General features: G+C 45.5%; 1 protein-coding gene across 4 annotated transcripts in view; it reads left to right on the top strand.

Moving 5' to 3' along the window:
- Positions 1-20065, top strand: part of PHIP (PHIP subunit of CUL4-Ring ligase complex) — a 1862070-nt gene extending 1842005 nt beyond the window's left edge. For all 4 annotated transcript variants that reach the window (XM_085610989.1, XM_085610988.1, XM_085610991.1 and 1 more), the window contains exon 42: positions 18259-20065. In XM_085610989.1, the coding sequence (XP_085467115.1) occupies positions 18259-18923 (665 nt within the window). In that variant the 3' untranslated portion in view covers positions 18924-20065. The remainder of the gene's footprint in view (positions 1-18258) is intronic.
- Positions 20066-20281: the final 216 nt, after the last annotated feature.

The following is a 20281-nucleotide window of genomic DNA, read 5'->3' as shown; positions in this document are numbered from 1 at the left end:
GAAGGGGTGCCTCCTCACGTCAGCCTAGCCACCAGCCGCAGAACCAGCCTGCGCGCGGACGTGGTTTCCGCCGAGGCGGTTCTGGAGGACGACGCGGTCAGCCCACATCCACCCCGGCAGCATCCGCCTCAAAGTCTTCCTAGTCCGAGCTTTCAGGCCCATTCCACGCCAGTGGGCGGCAGAGTTCGCCATCACCTGCTCCACTGGCGGTCCATCACATCGGACAGGTGGGTGCTGCAAATTGTCCGAAGGGGCTACTCCCTCCCCTTCGAGATGACCCCCTCCAGCCATGCCACCGCAGCACCACCGTATCTCGGGGGATCATTTGAATCTTCTCCACGAGGAAGTTTCGGCCCTCTTGGCCAAGGGGGCCGTCGAGCGCGTTCCGAGCCCAGAAGTAGGTCGTGGTTGTTATTCCCACTACTTTCTGGTTCCCAAGAAGGGCAAAGGGGGCCTGCGCCCTATCTTGGACCTCCGGAACGTCAATGCCTTCCTCCGGAAGGAAAGGTTCAAAATGTTAACTTTGGCTCAGGTTCTAGCTGCCCTCGACCCTGGAGACTTAATGGTAGCGTTGGACTTGCAGGACGCATATTTCCACATCCCCGTCCTGCCGGCCCACTGTGGTAAATAATTTAATTACCGGGACTTAATTTGATACAGAAAAATAATAAAAATAGCTCAGTAAAATAAGAGGCAAAATCCGTGATATTAGAGGTTCGGAATGGGCTTTATTCCAATGGACGATTCGAAATCGTGGACTCCAGGTTCCATCACCACGGAGGTTCAGGAAGTGAAGTACATACTTTATTGATAAGTAATCACTTTTATACAATAGGCATTACAGTGAAGCAAATGCAGGAGGCGTAACATTTGATAGTAAAGATAAAACATACATGCGTAGCAAAAGTGGGCATAACCGGGTGTAACTAAAGAACGTCATCAGGTATGATGTCATAATAGGGTGGTTCCATGAAAGAATTTTGCAATGTCAGCAGAAATACTTGGCAGAAATGCGCGCGCAGCAGCATGACGTATGATTGACGTGCGACTAGGGGGTGAAGGGGATTTGACATTTAACTCTACATGTGGCGACAGATGTCTGGAGGGTCAAGTCAACCTAATCCCAAATCATATCTAACATCCTATGTTTAAAGAACTATGTTATCCAAAAGAGAGGTCTCTTAGAGTAGAATCTTATTCTATACTGACTATACTGACTGTTAGTGCGTGTACAAGCGTCTAAGTGTCTACACTAGATGCGAGGGCAGAAGTCTTCCATAATAATAGGGCTATGAATTACTTGCATAAAGACAGAGAAGCCGGGCCTTTGCTCGGTAGCTGGAAGAATGTTTACTTAAACTACTAGACAGGAATGCATTGGGCAGGGAGCGGAGCAGATAATTTCGAAGGTGAAATACAGTTTTTGGCAGGCGACAAGCTGATGTCAGGCACCGTTAGCTGCGCAGAGAATGAGGACAAAGTTCATGGATACAGATGCAGGCTCAGACTGGAGCTCTCAGAGGCAGAAGGCAGGAAAAGCTTGATGGCAGAATCAGGGCCTACTCGCCTGGACTGTAAAATGGCATAAGTGAACCATATAAAGCCGGTGGCCTTTCATACTTAGGAATGGAATATCCGGCCTATTCATGGCGGATCTGAAAGAGTACGTGTTGACGGTGGACGCACATGTGTTTGCGTCTTCATAACTGGAACTGGAGGGAACATACATGTACTTATGATTCATACATGAAACCGTTGGGGTCCAAGATAGGGGACATAACTGATCAGAAAAATCCATATTTCCACATTCCCTCCTTGTCCCCTACTTGCCCGTTAAGAGATATCAATCTTCATCAATCCGTTGATCTGTTCATATAGCATCATTTGTTCTTCTTTTTTCTTCTGGGACGAACGAAATCTTGGTGGTGGAATACACGATGTGGCACACAGACCACAGATCGCTGGTCCACATTGTAGACATAGACAGCAACTGAATAGTATGAGAAAGCCAATACCTAGGAAGGATAGGACCTTCCATCCAAAGGTAGATAATACACTCCAAAACCAACCGGACCAAGTCCAGGTGCCTGGATTCTGGTGTATCTGGCTTACAATCTTATGAAGGCGGGTTATGGCTTTATATACAGATGGCGAATTTTCTGGTATGAAAATGCAACAACTTGATCCGATGACCCTACAAGCTCCGCCCCTATCGGCCAGGATGACGTCAAGGACAAGACGATTTTGAAGCACAACAATCCGCATAGCAGACTGCTCTTCTGTTAAATTGCCTAAGGCGGAAATAGTTTCGTTCACTACTGCTTCAAGGGTTCTAGTTAATCTACGTATCAGCTTACTATTAGTAACGGTACCTATATAGGGAAAGAGACCTTTATTGAAATCTGTGTATTTTTCCCATGCTGTTTCAGTGTAATCGACTATTGGGAGATCTCTCCTTTCTCTATTGTGTACTAAATGAGTATTTCTGTGATAATCAGGAGGAGCTAGGAAAACAGGTGGCAAAAGGAATCCGATGTAGCAGGTACCATCCCAATCTAGAGGCAGACGTATATATGCCGTCTGACCACATATAAAATAGGAATGGCGGGAAGCTCTAAATGTCGACTTGCCTTGATCACTAAATTCTATTACAGTGGTGCATCTACTATGGCCCATATGTATGGAACCATTCTTTCTTACACATAATTCACCTTTTACTGGAAATACTGACATGGCGGGCAAAATTGGAGTAGCTTCGGATTCGACATTCAAGATCAAGAGATTAAGCGTAAAATTACCTAATCCATATACTTCATTTTCTAGATCAGTTCCTGTTCTTTTGGGAAGTCCCTCCTTGTTGGGGTGGCAGACTTTAAGTAAAACTAAGTTCAGATTTCCCCATACCCCGTTGTCTTGATAAACTGCGGAGTTCGAATCTTGGGAATTAATTAAACTAAACCATGCTCCACAGGAGCCGTTGTGTGTGAACGGGTATGGAAAGAGAGGTAGAATTCCTTTATAATTCTGATAGGGAGGGAGTCGGCCACATATCCAACAATTTGTAGCATTGCTAACCTGATGGGAATGATGTAACATACTAATGAAAGTGTTATTGCGCAGCGCAAATCTATATGACTATTCATGCGGAGGTAATTCACTAAAAGAATGTTCAGCAGTAACATTATAAACACGTCTAGAAATAGGATAACATATGTGCAACAATATACTTGCAGTAATTATTAAAAGACTTAGGAAAAACAGAATTAATAACGTCACTGTGCAATGACTACGCAGTGATTTACAGTACGCATGTCGTTTCAGCTTTATCCTTTTGTTTCTTTCTCTGTACAGGTCTAAGGGATACATGTCAGAGACAAATTCGACCGCTTCACCTTGGAGAGGACTTAAACAATCAAATTGCCTGACTGGTTAGACCTGAGTTTTAGTTTATATAGTTCACGACTATTCAATTCAACCAAAGGAAGTTTAGAGTCACTCGGGGAAGACACGCAAGGTGTGTCGTTTACATCTGATGGTAGTCCATGAAATTTCTTGATATGACTTGAATGTATCCAGCCTTTTCGACCTTCGATCTTTACGGCTGTCCTCGTCGTTAGCAATACGAGCTGAGGCGACCTCCACCTAGGATCCAGCTGAGACTTCCGATCAAAGTTCCTCACTAAGACCAAATCTCCTGGAATTACGTCATGGGGTTTCACCTCAGTGTTGTCGGGAAAAGCTGCAGCTACCTGTGAACGACAAGATTGTAGTGCAGACATCAAGGAAGCCAAGTAATCTGTCAGCATATTACAGTCAATATCAGTTATTTTGCGTGGTATAGGCGTCCCCCACATATTTGGTGGTCTACCGAAGATCACCTCATAAGGGGATAGCCCTGTTCGAGAGTGTGCTACCATTCTAATGTAAAAGAGTGCAACGGGTAAAGCTACTACCCAGTCAACACCTTTCTCTCTACAAATTTTGGACAATCTAATTTTTAGGGTCTGATTATGTCTTTCCACGAGACCTGCTGCCTCGGGGTGTCGGACACAGTGAAACTTCCACTGATAACCTAACAAAAGTGAAACGTGTTTCATTAGTTCGGATGAGAACGGCTGGCCGTTATCTGAGTAGACAACACGTGGTAAACCGTACCGTGGGAAGAATTCTCGAACTAACAGTTTGGCAGTAGTCGGGGCAGTGTAATCTGAAACCGGGTATGCCTCTGTCCAACGGGAAAGAGCACAGACAACTACGAGAACATATTTGAATCCTCGACATCGTTCCATCTGGATATAATCCATCTGGAGGACTTCAAAAGGGTGATCAGGAGGCTGAAATCCACCCTGTTCTACGGGAATGCTTTTTCCTGGGTTAAACTGACAACAGATCATACAGGTACGGACTTTTTGTTTAGCTGCTGCTCGTAAATGTTTGTTGAACCAAATGTGTTGGATGCTGTCTAGCATAGCTTTTTCTCCTAGATGTGCTGGACTATGTACAGTGTTAATAACGACTTGGACCATTGAATCAGGAAGGAACCACACAGATTTTTCCTTTGTCATCCATCCTTGATCCGTTTGGATCCCTCCTTATTCAGTCCATTTCTTTATTTCGTCTGGAGTAGCATGTGTCTGTATGTCAATTACGTCAAGAGCGGGATCCTTAACCATCATGCAATGTGTTGGTGTCGGGACTATTGTCTTTGTCATGTCGGATGTTTGAGTTTGAGCAGTCTGTTTAGCTGTTCTGTCAGCTAGATCATTGCCTTGAGAAATGATATCAGTAACTTTCGTATGAGCTTTACATTTCATAATTGATATTGCAGTGGGTAGATGTATTGCATCTAATAAGGCATGAATGAGGGGTCCGTGCTGAATGTGGGCACCGTGAGAAGTTAAATAACCTCTCTCTCGCCACAGCACGCCGAAGTCATGTACAACTCCGAATGCATAACGTGAATCAGTGTATATGTTGACTTTTTTATTTGTGGCTTGAATACAGGCTTGTGTCAGAGCGATGAGCTCTGCTGCTTGAGCGGACAAGGTATTTATACAATTTGTTTCAATGATTTCAGCGTCTGTTGTGACTGCATAAGCGGCCACTAACTCTCCTGTACCTGTTCTCATACATGAACCATCTACATACAAGGTCAGGTCTGGGTCTGACAATGGAACGTCTGTCAAATCTTGTCTGGGTTTCGTCGTGATAGTGATAACTTCAATACAATCATGTGCAAGTGGGTCTGTTCCATTTACAGGTAACAGTGTGGCAGGATTCAATGTACTACAACGTCTGATTTCTATATGTGGCTGAAACAATGTTAATTCGTAACCAGTGAGTCGTGCTATAGTCAAGTGTTGTGTTTGTGTGCGGTTCAAGAGAACCTCTACTGCGTGTGGTACTTGTACTGTCAATGGATGTCCTAATACTATGGCATCGCTTTGTCTGATTGCTAAAGCTGTTGCTGCCACTGATTTTAGGCATGCAGGCAAAGCCTGAGCTACGGGATCTAATGTACTAGAAAAATAAGCACATGGTTTGTGTGATCCTGCTTGTTCCTGTGTGAGTACAGACAAGGCAGTACCTTCGCGTTCTGTAACAAAGAGTGTAAACTGTTTATTGTAACATGGTGTTGCTAGAACAGGTGCTTGGCATAAGGCTTTCTTTAGGCCTTCAAAAGCTTGTGCATGTTCCTGAGTCCAAGGGAGAACAGTCGATGTGGCTGCCTCCTGTGTTGTCAATTGAATGAGTGGTTTTGCTAGAAATGCATACTGAGGGATCCACTGCCTACAATATGAAGTGAGGCCTATGAAAGCCCGCACCTCCTTTTGTGTCTTGGGTATTGGCATATTTGCAATTAGCTGGATGCGATCTGGTGTAAGCTGCCTCCCCTCCTTGGACAGCGAGTGACCAAGGTAAACAACTCGCTGGACACAGAATTGCAGCTTAGAAGGGGACACCTTGTGCCCCTTTTCGGCCAAAAATTGTAATACCGTCAGTGATGCTTTCTCACATTCAGGTTCGTTTCTAGCGGTGATCAGCAGATCATCGACATATTGAAGCAGGGCAGTGTTGACTGGCATGTGGATACTGTCAAGTTCTCGTTTCAGTGCTTGGCTATAGATGCTGGGGCTTTCTGTAAATCCTTGAGGTGCGTGTGTGAATTTAAAGCTACGTCCATTTAAACTAAATCCGAACAAGTATTGGCTTTCCGGATCTATTGGGACGCTGAAAAAGGCATTCTTGAGATCAATTACAGTAAAGAATGTTGCTTCGGAATCAATAGCTGTCAGTAATGACGAGATATCTGGGACCACAGGGAATTGTGGCACAATGCATTTGTTCAATTCGCGCAGATCAATAACCAATCGATATACTGGCGGGGCCTTTGGATCTGTTCGTTTAAGAATCGGAATTATCGGGGAATTACATACATTGGAGTCTGTTTCCACAACCACTCCTTGGACAATGAGCTCGTCAATAATTTGCAGTAAAGCCACTACAGCATCTGGTGGTAACTTGTATTGTCGCATTCGTGGTAGTACCACTCCTGCCTTTAGTGTAACTCGATATGGTGTAATATTCATGCAACCCACATCTGTAGGGCCTTGTGCCCATAAATGTGTAGGTAAAGTCTGCAGTCGGGGATCCATGTCTCGAGACACATAGTGACCTTTGAAATCACGTAAAAACAATCTTACTACTTCCGGAGAACAACATATTATAGCTCCTAGAGCTTTCAGTGTTTTTATACCTAACAAGTTTTCTGGACATGATTTAGTAAGCAATAAATCTGTAGTTCGGGTCAAGGGTCCTATCGTAAGTGGAAGAGGCTGTGATACTTCATTAACAATAGGTTTTCCTGAAAAACCAAGGGAAATATTCTGTGAGCCTGAGAGGGGTGCCCCTGGAACTTCACTACGTTTTATAGTTGTTCGACTTGCCCCTGTATCAAGTAAAAATTTTCTATCTTGGCCTAATAGTTCACTATGTACATAAGGTCCTTCTTGGTCTACAGGGACCTCGATAAGGGGTAAGTCAACTTCCCTCTCTAGGCTGGTTCATGCGTATCGTTGATAATCAGGAAAGTCATACTGTGCGGTCTGGTACAGCTGTCGTGTCGTGGTTTGTGTGGCAGCAACAGGCAGCGCTGGTGCAGCTGGCACAAACTGTATAGACTGTTGTGGAGCTGGCATGGACTGTGCATGCTGCGGTGCTCCTTTTTCATTCTGATCCTGTCTAGGTGGCCGTGGTCTTTCTTGTGTTTTACCTGTGGCGATATTACGCTTCAAGACTGGGCAATCGTGTATGTAATGACCTGGTTGTTTACAATAGTTGCATGTCCCTTTTACAGGTCCTGCTGAATCACCGGACTGTGTCGTACCCTTTTTATGACCTTCAGCTGGAACTGTCTGGGAGACTAGCATTTTCATTTTTGTGTCTTTCATGCGTCTCTGTTCATTTTCTTGTTCCTCTCTAATTCTATTGTAATGGTACTGTAACATTTGTAACATTTGTGATGGGGTATTACCTTGCCAGGTACTCTCGAATTTTAATACTCTATTCTTCACCTGGGGCAAGGAATTTTCAACTAATTTTGTCACAAACAGATGTGGGTATGACTCGCTACTTGCTTTTATACCACTATTTATACCAAAACATTTTTCGAATCGGGCATAGAAATCACTAGTGTCTTCATCTTGCTTTTGTTTACAGGCTGAGATTGCACCCCAGTCTTCCTTTTTCGTGGTTAATAAACGTGGCAGTACCTGTACTAGTAAACCTGGTAGTGCTTTAGTTTTATCCCCAAGCCCTGCTCCTGCAGTTCGGGCCTTTTCTTCTGCTTCTAATGCTGTCCATTCTATCTTTTGGTCTCCCACCTCCCACTCTTTTTCCTTAAGTTTTTCATAAATGCCAGCAGGCATTAATACCTTTAATATTGTCATAATGTCGGGATAGGTATACTCTCCCATGAGTAACATGTCTTTAATTTCTCGGTGAAAACCCGCTGGGTCTTTGTCATGACTGGGTACCACTTTCTTCATTTCTAACAATTCTATTTTCGATATGGGCGTATATACATATACACGTTTAAACTGATTGTCCTCGCCCTTTATTGGGTGTACTTCTCGTAAGGGATTCTGTCTGTCCATGTAATACGTCGTTCTTTCCTTGATGGGCAGTGAGACATGTTCTGGGCATACAAAAAGAATGTACTGCTTTCTTGATTCTAGTATTTCTCTAATTAACTTAGTACCTGAACCTCTCCATCTATTCGTGAGTAATTCAGTCAATATATCAGGTAAAGGACCAGGATCGGAATGTTGGCTTTTATAAAGTATAAGAAGTTGTTGAATCATATAAATCCCAGCTAAACGCTGTTCATCTGGGGTGAGGTTCAAAAATGTGTGTGCTACTGTATCATCACCATATTTTCCGGGACTGTCAACCCAATGAACGGCTGACCTGGCTAATTCTTGTTCATCCATAGAATCGAGTAAATGATAACCCCTTCGTTCTCGGAGTAATTTGTCAGCGGCTTGGAACGAATGCTCGGGGGACCTTATATTTATTATAGGTGTTTGGAAATTCCTGTTATTATCTGGACATATCGGACGTATCGGGTCAGTGAAACATCTAGTACTATTACAAGATCTTCCTCTACCTACATAGGCTATGGTTTCTGACTGTCCTGTGGGCAGTCCTGATCCTTCCTCCTCCTCATTTTGTTCAAACTGGTCTACCGCTAATCTCTCTTCATGTAGGCGTTCTATTTCTTAACGGATCTTTCGGCACATGGCTATTATACATTTTTGCCTATCATGTCTCCCTTCTGATATATTCTGGCTCCATCTGGTAAGGGTTTGCATTATTTCCGGATCTACCCCCGGTCGGTCTTGATTTCTGATTACACAATTTATGAGGAAACGTAACAGTTCCCCCTGTATCTCCACTTTCTGGTATTCCATAGCTCTGTTAATACATTCAGAATCTCGCCCTGTTTGGACAAAATGATATATATTGTCTAGATGCATAGTCATTCCTGGTAGCTTTCCTAAATACACCGCAGCTCGTCTGATACGTAATGATGCCAGGATCATTTCGTCCTCTTTTACGGGCACAGGGTCATATCTACAATCTACAAGAAGTTCCTTAAGCGTGCGGGAATTTATGAGTTTGGGGGTACGTGGATGTGCTGATTCTTGAAAAGTAAGTTTATTTATTCTGGGTGGCGTAGAAAAAATGTTGGTAGCACCTCCGGTAGCCCCGTCTGGGGTATCGGGCGTGAAAGGATTCGTTGAACGCGATACAGCAACTATAGGTGTGGACACAGCTGTAGAAGCAGCTGTAGGAACAGATGTGGAAACAGATGTGCTTGCCGGAACTTGTGTCAGGATTTGATGCTGTAGGGATACAGATACAGGATCTTGGCGTTGAACCTCCCCGGCAGACGGTCTATGTGGGGCGGGGTTAGCATTCTCGGGAGCTGCGTCATCTAAATATGAGGAAAGAAAAACATCTTCTGCTGTTCTAGGATGCCCCTTAGGATGCATTTTTATTGGGAACAATGGGGGTGGCAAGTCTTTTGGTATCTCCGGAGTAGCCTTAGGTAATCCCTCGGCCAGAAGGGGATACATACCATTCATAAGGGCATTTCTTTGTCTGTCTACTTGTTCTGATTTCACTCGTGTACCTTCTTCAATTAATAGATTTTCTCGGACTTTATTTGAATTTTCCTTACTCCTCTCTTCCTGTCTACGTGCTTTTTCTGTACGTCTATACGATTCTTTACGCCATAATTCAATGGCGTCTTTCTGTGACTGTCTGGCTTTCCTTTTCCATAATTCTTCCTCTACTTTCACGATGCAATCTGCATCCCAGGTCCCAGCTGCGGGCCACCTCTGACTTTCTGGTAATTCCTTAGTGTAGTCTACCCATAGATCAAGAAATAATATGGCGTCTAGGCCATGTTTATGATACATGAAGTACCCTGGAGTGTCCCTAGGAGGAATGGGAACAGCTTCTTCGAGTACCCCTTTTCTAGTTGTGATCTGTCTTAGTTTCGAAAAGAGCGGCATATTGAGAACTGATCTGATACTTGGTCTTGAACAAACTTAATACAATAAACACAATAATGAACAGTCATTCACACCACAATATGCAGGACGTATTAACACATTTAACATTTAACGTTTTAAATGAGCAACAACGATGATGACGATCTAAGAAAACTTAATCACAAAACATAATCCTCGGCATTAACTGAATTATTCTGAATTTATATACTTGATATACTAGATATACTGCTAAACAGTACAGATACACTGCTAAAACAGTGCAGACCGGATTTGTGTACCCAAACCCGTCTGGACCGGCACAACTTATGTGCACGCCAGGACGCCTCCCCAGTAATGGTACTCACCGGGTAGCTCGGAACGGAAGGCCTCGGAACGGAACTGAACTGAACTGGACTCGACTCGACTCGAAAACTTCGGAAACTTCGGAACATCGGAAACCTCGGAACTTCGGAACTTGGTGGGCCTCTGTATACCTCGGATCTTGCTCTCTCAGCTAGGCTCTAGTCGGGATACTTCGCACTTCTCACCGCCTCGTCTGGGTGTTGATCGCAGCCTCAGTCGCCCCCGCTTGACCGGAGGGAGATACAGGAAATCCTGCTGGTACGCGTTGTTGTCCGTCCAGCTGTGGCAGGAGACCGGGCCTGCAACGCACCGCCGGCGCGTGAGATGAGAAAGTGTCCCTGTTCGGGCGCCATTCATGTGGTAAATAATTTAATTACCGGGACTTAATTTGATACAGAAAAATAATAAAAATAGCTCAGTAAAATAAGAGGCAAAATCCGTGATATTAGAGGTTCGGAATGGGCTTTATTCCAATGGACGATTCGAAATCGTGGACTCCAGGTTCCATCACCACGGAGGTTCAGGAAGTGAAGTACATACTTTATTGATAAGTAATCACTTTTATACAATAGGCATTACAGTGAAGCAAATGCAGGAGGCGTAACATTTGATAGTAAAGATAAAACATACATGCGTAGCAAAAGTGGGCGTAACCGGGTGTAACTAAAGAACGTCATCGGGTATGATGTCATAATAGGGTGGTTCCATGAAAGAATTTTGCAATGTCAGCAGAAATACTTGGCAGAAATGCGCGCGCAGCAGCATGACGTATGATTGACGTGCGACTAGGGGGTGAAGGGGATTTGACATTTAACTCTACATGTGGCGACAGATGTCTGGAGGGTCAAGTCAACCTAATCCCAAATCATATCTAACATCCTATGTTTAAAGAACTATGTTATCCAAAAGAGAGGTCTCTTAGAGTAGAATCTTATTCTATACTGACTATACTGACTGTTAGTGCGTGTACAAGCGTCTAAGTGTCTACACTAGATGCGAGGGCAGAAGTCTTCCATAATAATAGGGCTATGAATTACTTGCATAAAGACAGAGAAGCCGGGCCTTTGCTCGGTAGCTGGAAGAATGTTTACTTAAACTACTAGACAGGAATGCATTGGGCAGGGAGCGGAGCAGATAATTTCGAAGGTGAAATACAGTTTTTGGCAGGCGACAAGCTGATGTCAGGCACCGTTAGCTGCGCAGAGAATGAGGACAAAGTTCATGGATACAGATGCAGGCTCAGACTGGAGCTCTCAGAGGCAGAAGGCAGGAAAAGCTTGATGGCAGAATCAGGGCCTACTCGCCTGGACTGTAAAATGGCATAAGTGAACCATATAAAGCCGGTGGCCTTTCATACTTAGGAATGGAATATCCGGCCTATTCATGGCGGATCTGAAAGAGGACGTGTTGACGGTGGACGCACATGTGTTTGCGTCTTCATAACTGGAACTGGAGGGAACATACATGTACTTATGATTCATACATGAAACCGTTGGGGTCCAAGATAGGGGACATAACTGATCAGAAAAATCCATATTTCCACACCACCGGCGTTACCTGCGGTTCACGGTGGGTCAGGAGCACTTTCAGTTTACCGTGCTCCCCTTCGGCCTTACGAGTGCCCCTCGGGTGTTCACGAAAGGGATGGCGGTGGTCGCAGCTCATCTGCGCAGATCAGGGGTTCCAGTCTTCCCCTATCTCGACGACTGGTTGTTGAAGGCGGGCTCGCCCCAGGCAGTCGTCTCCCACCTCCAGACTACGGCGGATCTCCTGCATTTGCTGGGGTTTTCCATCAACGTGCCGAAGTCACACCTGAGTCCCTCTCAGAAGCTCCTCTTCATCGGAGCGGTTCTCGATTCGGCGCAGTTCCGGGTCCATCCACCGGAACAGCGGGTCTGGGATATACAGGCCCTGATTCCCATCTTTCGGCCTCTATCCTGGGTTTCGGTCAGGCTAGTGTTGCGGCTTCTGGGGCTGATGGCCTCCTGCATCCTACTAGTGCATCACGCCAGGCGGAGCATGCGGGCTCTGCAGTGGGACCTGAAGTTTCAGTGGGCCCCAGCATCACGGCAACCTGTCCGACCATGTCTTGATCTCGGAGGGCACTGCACAGCAGTTGCAGTGGTGGCTCACGGACCGCGATTGGGTCAAGGGCAAGAGCCTCTCCCTTTCCCAACCGGAGCATGTCGTAGTGACGGATGCGTCCCTCCTGGGATGGGGTGGCCATATGGGAGAGGCGGAGATCAGAGGCCTCTGGTCTCCGGCGGAGTCTCGTCTCCACATCAACCTGTTGGAGTTGAGAGCGATCCGACTTGCACTGAAAGCCTTCCTTCCCTCTGTCAGGGGAAGTGTCGTGCAGGTGTTCACGGACAACACCACCGCCATGTGGTATTGCAACAAACAGGGCGGGTTGGGGTCGTGGACCCTTTGTCAGGAGGCTCTGCGCCTCTGGATGTGGCTGGAACACCAGGGCGTCACCCTAGTGGTTCAACATCTGGCGGGCTCTCTGAACGCCAGAGCAGACAAACTCAGCCGCCGGTGCATGATGGATCACGAATGGCGTCTGAACTCCGAAGTGGCGCAAGGTCTCTTTCAGCAGTGGGGAGAGCCTTGGTTAGATCTATTCGCCACCGAAGAGAACGCGCAATGTCAGCAGTTCTGCGCGTTGGAATTTCCAAGGCGGCACTCGCTCGGCGACGCTTTTCGTCACGAGTGGAGTTGCGGTCTGTTGTACACCTTTCCGCCTATACCACTTCTGCCCAGAGTGCTGAAGAAGATCAGGCACGACCGGGCCCAAGTTATCTTGGTGGCTCCTGATTGGGCACGAAGGTACTGGTATCCCAAGCTACTCAGTATGTTGACCGATCCGATACGTCTGCCCCTTTGGGAGGATCTTCTGTCGCAGCAGCAGGGGACGGTCCTCCACCCGAACCTGTCCAGCCTCCACCTCCATGCGTGGAGATTGAGCGGCGGCAGTTGATGCCATTTGACTTGCCTCCTGAAGTCTGATATTCTGGCAGCCAGGCGTCCCTCCACCAAGACGGTATACGCCTGCCGGTGGAACAAATTTGTGGCATGGTGCACAGCAAAGGCTGTGGATCCCCTTTCCGCCCCTCTTTCTGAGGTTCTCCTCTTTCTTCTTTCGTTGGCCCAGCAGGGCTCTGCCCTGGGCACCTTGAAAGGTTATCTTGCTGCCATCTCTGCCTTCTTGCGGCTTCCTGATCAGCCTTCTCTTTTCAAGTCCCCTGTAGTTACACGCTTTCTAAAAGGCATTACTCACACGTTCTCTCCTGTCCCTTTTGTAATGCCTCAGTGGGACTTGAATCTTGTTCACATTTCTAATGTGCGCTCCCTTTGAGCCTCTTCATAATTGTCCTCTTCGTCTGCTGACGCTTAAGACTGCTTTTCTGGTAGCCATCACCTCGGCTAGACGGGTGAGTGAGCTCCAGGCTTTATCATCAAAGCCTCCTTTTCTCTCTGTTCATCCGGACAAGGTTGTCCTTCGGCCTCGTTCCTCCTTTCTTCCGAAAGTGGTGACCCCCTTTCATCTTGGGCAGTCTGTCACCTTGCCCACCTTCTTTCCGCCTCCGCATCCTTCCAAAGAGTAAGAGAGGCTCCACCGTCTGGACCCAAAACGTGCGCTCTCCTTTTATCTGGACCGCACAAAGCAGTTCCGGGTGGACGACCAACTTTTCGTTGGATACATGGGTGCTAAGAAGGGGAAAGCTGTGCACAAACGGACCATCTCTCGGTGGGTCGTTTTGTGCATCAAAATTTGTTATTCCTTGGCAAAAAAGGACCCTCCTGTTGGGCTGCGCGCCCATTCTACTCGGGCCACAGCGGCTACTACTGCTTTGGGACGGGGTGTCCCTTTGCAGGACATCTGTCAGGCGGCAACGTGGGCTTCGCTACACACGTTTGCCAGGCATTATTGCCTTGACAGCCAAGTCCGGAGGGATGGCTTCTTTGGCCGTTCTGTCCTCCAGGACTTTCTGGTGTGATCTTGGTTCGCAGACCCACCACCAGGGATGGTATTGCTTGGGTATCTATTCTAAGGTGAGGAATCTAACTAACGTGTTTCTTTCAGATGAACAAGTTACTTACCTTCGGTAAGTATGTATCTGTAAGAAAGATTAGTTAGTTAGATTCCTCACCGACCCACCCATCCTCCCCGTTCTGCGAACTGACATCTAGGGTCAAGGCTATCCCTTTCAGGGCCTTAGACTTTTTTGGCACCAGTGTCGGTATCTTGCATGGCTCTGCGTTCCTGGCGCGGAAGGCTATGTACAAGAACTGACGTCAGCGCGCGAGGGTGGCGTCTAAGTACTCCGACGACGTCATTCCGGCGCACGACGCCGACGACTGATGCGGAGCCGCAGACGACGCCTAGCGACGCGCAAGGGGTATTGCTGACGAAAAATCTTCCGGATCCAGTCTGACGCCTGGGGATATTCTGAGGTGAGGAATCTAACTAACTAATGTTTCTTACAGATACATCGTTACCAAAGGTAAATAACTTGTTCTTCGTGGACAAAACCGCCGCCATGTGGTAAGGCAACAAACAGGGCGGGGTGCGGTCGTGGACCCTATGTCAGAAGGCACTTCATCTCTGGAAGTGGCTGGTTCTCTGAACCCCAGGGCGACGAACTCAGCCGTCGGTGCATGATGGATCACGAATGGCGTCTTCACTCTGAGCTGGTGCAAGGTCTCTTTCAGCGGTGGGGAAAGCGTTGGTTTGATGTATTCACCACCGAAGAGAACTCGCAATGTCAGCAGTTGTGCGCTTTGGAATTTCCAAGACGGCACTCGCCCGGCTATGCTTTTCGTCACAAGTGGAGTTGCGGTCTTCTGTATGCCTTTCTGCCTATACCACTTCTAGCCAGAGTGCTGAAGAAGATCAAGCACGACCGGGCCCAAGTCATTCTTGTGGCTCTGGCCTAGGCACAGACAGTTTGGTATCCTGAGCTCTTGCACATGGCCATCGATCCTCCGATCAGAATGCCCTTTCGGGAGCATCTTCTGTCGCAGCAGCAGGGGACAGTCCTCCACCCGAACCTGTCCAGCCTCCACCTCCTTGCATGGAAATTGAGCGGCGACATTTGACAGCTTTTGACCTTCCTCCTGAAGTCTGCAACGTTTTGTTGGCAGGCAGGCCTCCCTCCACCAAAACGGTATACGCCTGTAGATGCAACAAGTTTGTGGCATGGTGCGCACCAAACGCTGTAGATCCCCTTTCTGCCCCTCTTTCAGAGGTTCTCCTCTTCATTCTTTCTTTGGCCCAGCAGGGCTCTGCTCTGGGCACTCTAAAAGGCTATATATCAGCCTTTCTTAGGCTTCCTGACCACCCCTATTATAAATAGTTTCCTTAAGCGCATTAATCACTTGTTTCCTCCAATTCCTTTCGTAATGCCCCAGTGGGACTTAAACCTGGTTCTGACCTATCTTATGTGCGCTTCTTTCGAGCAGCTGCATAACCGTCCTCTCAGACTTTTGATACTTAAAACTGCCATCACGTCTGCTCGTTGGGTGAGTGAGCTTCAGGCCCTTTCTTCCAAACCTCCTTTCCTGGCTGTTCATCCGGACAAAGTTGTCCTTTGCACTAGGCCTTTCCTTCCCAAAGTGGTTACCTTTTTCCACACATGGCAGACCATCACTTTGCCCACCTTCTTCCCGCCCCCACATCCTCTAAGGAGGAAGAGACGCTCCACCATCTGGATCTAAAACGTGCACTTTCATTCTATCTGGATTGCACAAAGCAATTCCGGGGGGATGACCAGCGCTTTGTTGGCTATGTGGGTGCCAAGAAATGTCAGGCTGTCCAAAACAGACCATCTCTCTATGGGTCGTTCTTTGCATCAAAATCTGCTATTCCTTAGCGAAAAAGGAACCTCCAATGAGGTTGCGCGCCCATTCCACCAGGTGGACGGCAGCAACTACTACTTTGGGACATGGAGTCCCCCTTCATGACATCTGCCAGGCAGCTATGTGGGCTTCATTGCACATGTTTACTAAACACTACTGTCTGGACAGACAAGTCCAGAGAGACCGCTTCTTTGGTCATTCATTACTCCAAAACTTTCTGGTGTGAACTTAGTTTGCAGATCCACCTCCAGGGTTGGTATTGCTGGGGTATCTATTCTAAGGTGAGGAATCCATTACTAATAGTCTCTTTCAGATGAACAAGTTACTTACCTTCGGTAACGATATATCTGTAAGAGACATATATTAGTTATGTATTCCTCAACGCCCCACCCATTCTCCCCGTTCTGCGAACTGACTTCTAGGGTAAGGGACTATCTTTCAGGGAACATATTAGTGCAACGCAGGTCAGTGTCGTGCATGGCTCTGCGCTTCTGGCGTGGAATGTCGTGTAAAGAACTGACGTCAGTGCACAGGTGCGGCGTCAAAATAGATACCGCACGTCATTCCGGTGACCAAGACGCCAACGATGAATGCAGAGTCAACCGAAGCCACCTACCGACACGCAAGGGTACTGCTGAAGAAAAATTCTCTGGATCCATTCTGACGCCTAGGGGTAATTCTAAGGTGAGGAATCCATAACTTATATACGTATCTTACAGATATATTGTTACCGAAGGTAAGTAACTAGTTTGTTTGTTCTACGTGAGTCCAGGCTGACCTTGCTGTGGACACAAGTAAAGGTCAGCTGTCAGCCCTCTCTATGTATGTATGTATGTGGTGTGTGTTATCAAGGTCCGATTAGCATGTTTCCCCAAAGCCATTTATCATTTCCAATGGGACTTGTTCTTAGTGTTGACATTCCGTATGTGCATGCCCTTTGAGAGGATGCATAGTTGCTCACGGTCACTACTGGTGTTCCTGATTGCCATCCCCTCTGTATGCCGCACAAGTGATCTGCAGGCCCTGTCAGTGCAACCGTCCTACACAACTTCTTGCCAGGCCTAACTAGTGCTGAGGACCCAGACAGCTTTCCCACCGATCCTGCCCTCCAGCCCCCTCACCCACGCCATTTTGGCCCATGATCATAGGTCTCTATAATAAGGTGCCAGTGTAGATTGTTGCACTGCACTACAGCCTCAACAATTGATGTAATTTCCTCGCCTTCGCCTCTAAGGACAGGGAAAAAAGATAGACTGGGAGCTTTCATTGAGGCGTTAGGGTGGATGCTATGTGGCACCAGTGACTTCTCAATGACCCGTTTATGGCGGCGTTTAGGAGCCAGACCACGTTGCACTGCGGAGAGATATGCCTGAAGTTTCCCCACCCCGCCTGGCGCCTGATATATGCAACAGATGAGGTATTTGCTGGTAAATCATGCTCCAGATTTTTTTTAAATTAAAAGTAAACAACTTTCGTATGGCATTCTCCTTCTAAACCTTAGTGTTAGAAGTTCCTCCCTCGTCCTCTGAGATTCTCTCTCGCTTCTGACTTTAAGGGAAGAAATAAAAGCTTTCCATTTGTCCCACATTTTTATCTATCTGTAAATAGTCTCCTCCCCATGGTCCTCTGCTTTGTTGTAAAGATTTTTGCGTTTCTCTGTGTACCTCAGTGAGCTTTTGTTTAAAAAAAAAAAACGAGGCAGAAGCAATAGTCTGTCTTCAACATTTTCTTGTGTCGTGCGAAAGCGTTTTGTAGTCACTTTGGGCGAGGGCTGTGCGAGTATATATTCTAATAAAATAGTTTATAACATTTAATAAAATACCTTTGAAATTAAAAAAAAAAAGCAGTTCTGCAATAGAACTAACATTGCTAAAGGTGTGTTACACTGTTTTTTAGGGACGGTGGGTGGGGGTTTGCAAAAGCTTTGAGGACTTTATTTTAACTTTGTGTTTTGCTATTACTTTCCTTGTAGCTGAGAGCAAAGATATTAAGTTGGAATCGGAATGTGTTCAGATGAACGGAAATGGTGTTGAGCGCCCAACAGTTATCGTGAGGAGAAAGCCTGGTCGAAAGCCGAAAATGGAAAAGGACCGTTGCATTGACAAAAATAATTCTGAGGTAGTAATGCCCAAAAAAAGAGGTAGGAAACCCAAGAGAAAGCTTCAAGGTTTAGACTCGAAGAATGAACCGATGCATCAAATCCAGGCCATATTGACAGGCGATCTTAATAACAATATCGGATCTGTTAGTGCGGCTTCTTGCAGTACTCATTCTGAAGGTACCATGGGGGAATGTTCGTTACCCCAAAAAGGCAGAAGGGGCAGGAAACCCAAGGTGAAGGTTCAGCAGTGCGAGTCTGAACACATACGTCCTGAAAGCATTAAAATGAAGACACGAAGCAGCGACAAAAAACAAGACGACCCTGTGGAAGATCAGGTTAATGAACTTAAAGAGTCTGAGCCACACATGAGAACTAGAAACCAGGGGAAAAGAACTGCTTTTTACAATGAAGAAGATTCTGAAGAAGAGCAAAGGCAGCTTTTGTTTGAAGACACATCTTTAACTTTTGGAACTTCAAGCCGGGGAAGAGTTCGAAAGTTGACTGAAAAAGCAAAGGCAAATTTGATTGGTTGGTAGCTTGTACCAAACATATTTGCACAATTGTAAATTGGGTAGAATGTGTACATAATCAGATCCAAAACATCTGCCTTTTTGCTGCTACTGAGGCTTAAAAGGATGGATGTTATTGCAAAGAAATCTTACAGATTCTTTGAAAAGACATATTTTAAACATTTGATATTTATTATGTTCAAAATAGGGTTTTCGATTGCATTGTTGTTTGGTTAATGCCTAATGAAAGAAACACTCAAGGAATTTATAACCTGCATGTGTACAGAGGTAGTAGAACTTTAAATGCACCAATGGAAAGTGACTCTATTTTTGGCAACATAAGAAGTTTTTATTGGCTACCGATGTCTGAATTCCCTGAATAATTTTGCAATGAGTTGTTGTAAAATATAATTGCAAGGTCGAACAATGGGATTAACTCAATTCTGATAATCTACAGGTATTTTTAATTTAAATGGCAACTGAGTATGAAAGCTACGCACATGGCCTAGCGCAGATCTATGCTCTATCCCAGTTTTGTCAAGTACATGTATGTTGTATTATGAGGTATATAAATGTGTGTGTGTAATATATTTATACATGTATATCCACATTGGAAAATACTTATAAGTCTATTTTTTCAGACTTGAATTCTTGTATCAATCTCAAATCTATGTTTATTGTGCCAAAGACGGAGAAACAGTGCAGTGGAGTACTTGCATAGTTATCACTGCCTTGACTGGCTGTACAGTGCACAATCTTCATTGATGAAATGCTAGATATTGGTCGAATTAGAATCATATTGTGAATAGTTGATTACATTTATTCTCTTTTGGTACATGCAGTAACAATGCACTGGTAAAGGTCTTTTGACAGTTTTGTTTTGTCAAAGGGATAAATGATTATACATTATATAAGGCAGAATGACTTGCTAGTGTTCATAGCATCTGCATTACACACATATACATATGTAGCCCAGGTAAACATAATTTTCATTTAGGGGATACCAGTGTAAAAACATTTTAAGATGTTCTTCCTTCTGGTTTAATTCACTGAACAGATCAGTTATTTTCTATTATTGAAATATAAAGGTCAATTAACTTTTTTTATGTCTATTCAGTGGTCTCATTGCACATTGTCAAAGTAACAACTTAAAGAAAGCGTGATGACTCTGTCTTGTATTTCATTATTTCTTGGGTACTTTTGCAGTTGAAAGTTATCGATCTGACCTTTTGAAATGGTTCATGAAAAATGTACTAATGTGGACTATTTGGAAATTTATTTGTTACAGTACCCAAAGACCCCCATTCTAGAAGGGTCTGTCATCTCGATTTGGGGATAAAGAGAAGTTTGCCCCTGTATCTGGACTATAACAGATGAAATGATAG

Source organism: Triturus cristatus, chromosome 6 (genome assembly GCF_964204655.1).
Source record: "Triturus cristatus chromosome 6, aTriCri1.1, whole genome shotgun sequence".
Taxonomy (NCBI): Eukaryota; Metazoa; Chordata; class Amphibia; order Caudata; family Salamandridae; genus Triturus; species Triturus cristatus.
This window is presented reverse-complemented; position numbering and strand designations above follow the sequence as displayed.